The 3,162-nt window shown below is 35.8% G+C and overlaps 1 protein-coding gene across 1 annotated transcript in view; it reads right to left on the minus strand.

Moving 5' to 3' along the window:
* Nucleotides 1-201: 201 nt before the first annotated feature.
* Nucleotides 202-3,162, minus strand: part of LOC138043283 (uncharacterized) — a 4,033-nt gene continuing 1,072 nt past the window's right edge. The window contains exon 1 of the mRNA XM_068889473.1: nucleotides 202-3,162. This exon is cut by the window's right edge and continues 1,072 nt beyond it. Coding sequence (XP_068745574.1) covers nucleotides 2,450-3,162 — 713 coding nt within the window. The 3' untranslated portion in view covers nucleotides 202-2,449.

Consider the following 3,162-nt stretch of genomic DNA (forward strand, 5'->3'; position numbering starts at 1 on the left):
TTAGGCAAGAGAAGCTTCAAAAATTTGACAAGGAAAATAACGATAATTTCTTGATCAAGTAGAAAACAGATACTCTTTTCAAAGGCGGTCCAACTGTGGAAATGATCTTGTAAGAATTTCCCATGACAATAAGATTTGAAAATGTTTGTATCATAATTTCAATGTTTTGTAGCTTTTTAAAATATTTCCTTACAAAAGGAATTTTTAGTCATACTGTGATGTTTTAATGCCAGTTTTTCATTCACCAAAACGTTGAGAATGACCAAAATCAATTCAAAAAAATGCAAAAATAAGAATGTTCATAGGTAGGAGAATAGTTTTATCCTTGGAAAAAGTACAAATTAAGAGCCAGATCTGTAACTATTAGTCTCACCACTAGTGAAGCTCATGTACAAAAATTCAGGTTATTTGTACAACTATTGACACAATATTATAGCCTTGTGGGTATTTTCATTATGGTAACAATTAGGCCTGTTGTTGTCTCACTGTTACAGTCATTTGAGATATACACCCCTGGGTTTCAAAATGCATGCCGTTAGTCCTAATCAGTTCCTATGTTTACCTCAGTACAGTCATACATTTGTAACACCATGCCCATCTATGATTTGTACTGAACATTTCAACCCAGCTTAATCAATTGCCACTGCCTGTAATGAAATAAATGAACTACAATTTACTCATACCGATAATAATAATGCATCATTAAAGTTAACCCAGCCAGTCAATGCAACCCCCTTTACTAGGGCCAAATTTCCAAGAGTTTTAAGGTGATTCCCTGGTTTTGCATTCCATAACCCTACTGTGCATAATTTCTTGCGCATTAAAAATGGCAGATTTACATTGACGCCAAGCTTAATCCATCAAAGAATGCCTATTTTCTCCTGAACAAGTGCAGTGACCCCTATTTTTTATTTCATATTTTTGTTGAGAATGGTGTCTTCATCGATTAGTAAAAATATCAGCAAAATTGTATGGCCAGTTTTTTTGGCAATTTCATAAAATTGTTAAAGTTAAATCTATTTTAGAGTGTAAGTCCTCACAAAGGCATTCAAATACACTCTTCAGGTATTAACCATATAATGACACCAGACTCTGTGTCATATCATGGATTACATTTACAAAATTGAGCTAAATTTGTCCAACATCGCGAATGCACTGCAATTGTCAAAGTGGCTTAAACGGGGACATAGTTTTTTGATGCTGTTAGCTTAACCCTTTAAGCCCCGAGGGGTTCCCCATTGACGAGTAAAATCGTCTGGCGTTAGACAGAGTAAAATCTATAAGTGCCATTTGGCACTATCGGGGCTGAAAGGGTTAATAATAGCCGTATTCGTCAGGGTCATACCATGGAAACGAGCATGGTGACCCCCTCTTTTTTTGTTACATTTTTATCATCTCCTTGACATGTTACCACAGTGTGCAAAGTTTCATTGGAAATCTATGACAAGTTATATTTAGAACTAAGGAATCACCACCTTAAGTCATATAATATGGTCACAATGTGTGTGTTCCAAAAGGCCAGAATGGAGCCACAAACCGAAACCATCTCAATCAGTCCTTGGCAAGACTGTGGGCTATATTATACACAGAAAAAAAAACAGCACTTTTTCCCTAGTACACAAAGATGTACAGATATCAATTTATAATAGATTTTCTGAAGTTTGTCTTTGTTGGGCAGAAAAACCTCCTGTCCTTTGGGTGTCACTAAAAATTTTACATTTCAAAAAAATACATCTTGAATATAATACAATAAAAATACAAAATTGTTGCATTAATGTCCAAAAAAAAAAGAAAGAAAGGACAAGATGAAACAAAAACATAAATGAAACAAATGACTGAGACTAACATTTTACACTTGTGCAGATACATGTATTTATCTGTAGGAAAATCATCCCCAAATAATGATAATTTTATCTAACAAACTGGTCTCTGAAACTCCTGGCCACAGTACAAGAATGAGAGCCAAACTGCCTCAGCCTAATGCATTAAAAGTGATTGACCCTAAGTAAAATTACCTATAAATTTGCCATTAATCGATTTGAGATCACAGGTTTGTCATAATATTGCTCCACAATCTTTCACGTGAAACTTGGATCTAAACTAGGTGCTTCACATGAATACAGTCAAGGCTTCAATTAAGGAAAAGTATAATTATTTGGAAGGATGGCTGGTGAAAATAAAGGAAATTACAAAATCTGTTCGAATGCAGTAAATAGGGCACCACTTCAGTCCTTCCCAGAGCAATACCCCCCATGAGATTCAGGAGTGACAGCAAAAACTACATAGAAATCACATGACACAAGGGATCATTTGCTTTTGCTTCAAATTGATTTCAGTGATTTTTGCATTTGGATACAAACAGTGGTTGTTACTAATAATGTACTGAATTATTTAGATCATTTCATTAACAGTTCCATTCTTAATGAGGCTTAAGTTTCAAACTAAGTCGTTACATTTTCAAGTAAGTTGCATCCATAGTTTTTACCAGCAATGCAAAGGGTATGATTGAAGAAACTTGCCTTGTTACCCAATATATGGTGTTTATTTTAAAATAAGGATCAATTTCATCAGTTGACCCAGGTCTGCGCATCATTTGATAGGAGTAGGGCTCAATGTATGCTTGAAGCACAACTTGACCTGCTTTGCTATTACCAGTCTCAATATCTGTGTACTTCATTTTGGGTGAATCCAAATCAGCACAGATGATGGAGGGTGTCATTTTGATAAGAGGTTTGGACCCTTCTTGACTTGTGTCATCGGACCGGCTATCTGTAAATTTTGACTCTAGCAAATCTGATACTTCTTCTGGGTTTAAAGATAAAAATGCCAAATTCCAGGTTGATGAAACAACACTGCTTTCTGGTGTACTACAACAAGCCACAAGTTGAAAGCGGCACCATCCGGTGGGCAGAGAGTACATTTGAGGTGGATCACCACTCTTGCATAATGGTGTATCAACATCGACACAGCAATCTTCACAATAACACGGATTTAATGCATTAACCTCGAAATAGCGAGAAGGAATATTTAAACACGCAAGAAATCTAACACAGCATTCTTGATACTCACAAGTAGGTCTGAATGTGTCACTTGAAATACTGTTTTGCTTAATTGGTGGCATGGTTGTGCTCGATTTCTTTCGAACTTTCTTTTCCTTGGAAG

The sequence above is a fragment of the Montipora capricornis genome, chromosome 3 (genome assembly GCF_036669925.1).
Source record: "Montipora capricornis isolate CH-2021 chromosome 3, ASM3666992v2, whole genome shotgun sequence".
NCBI lineage: Eukaryota > Metazoa > Cnidaria > Anthozoa > Scleractinia > Acroporidae > Montipora > Montipora capricornis.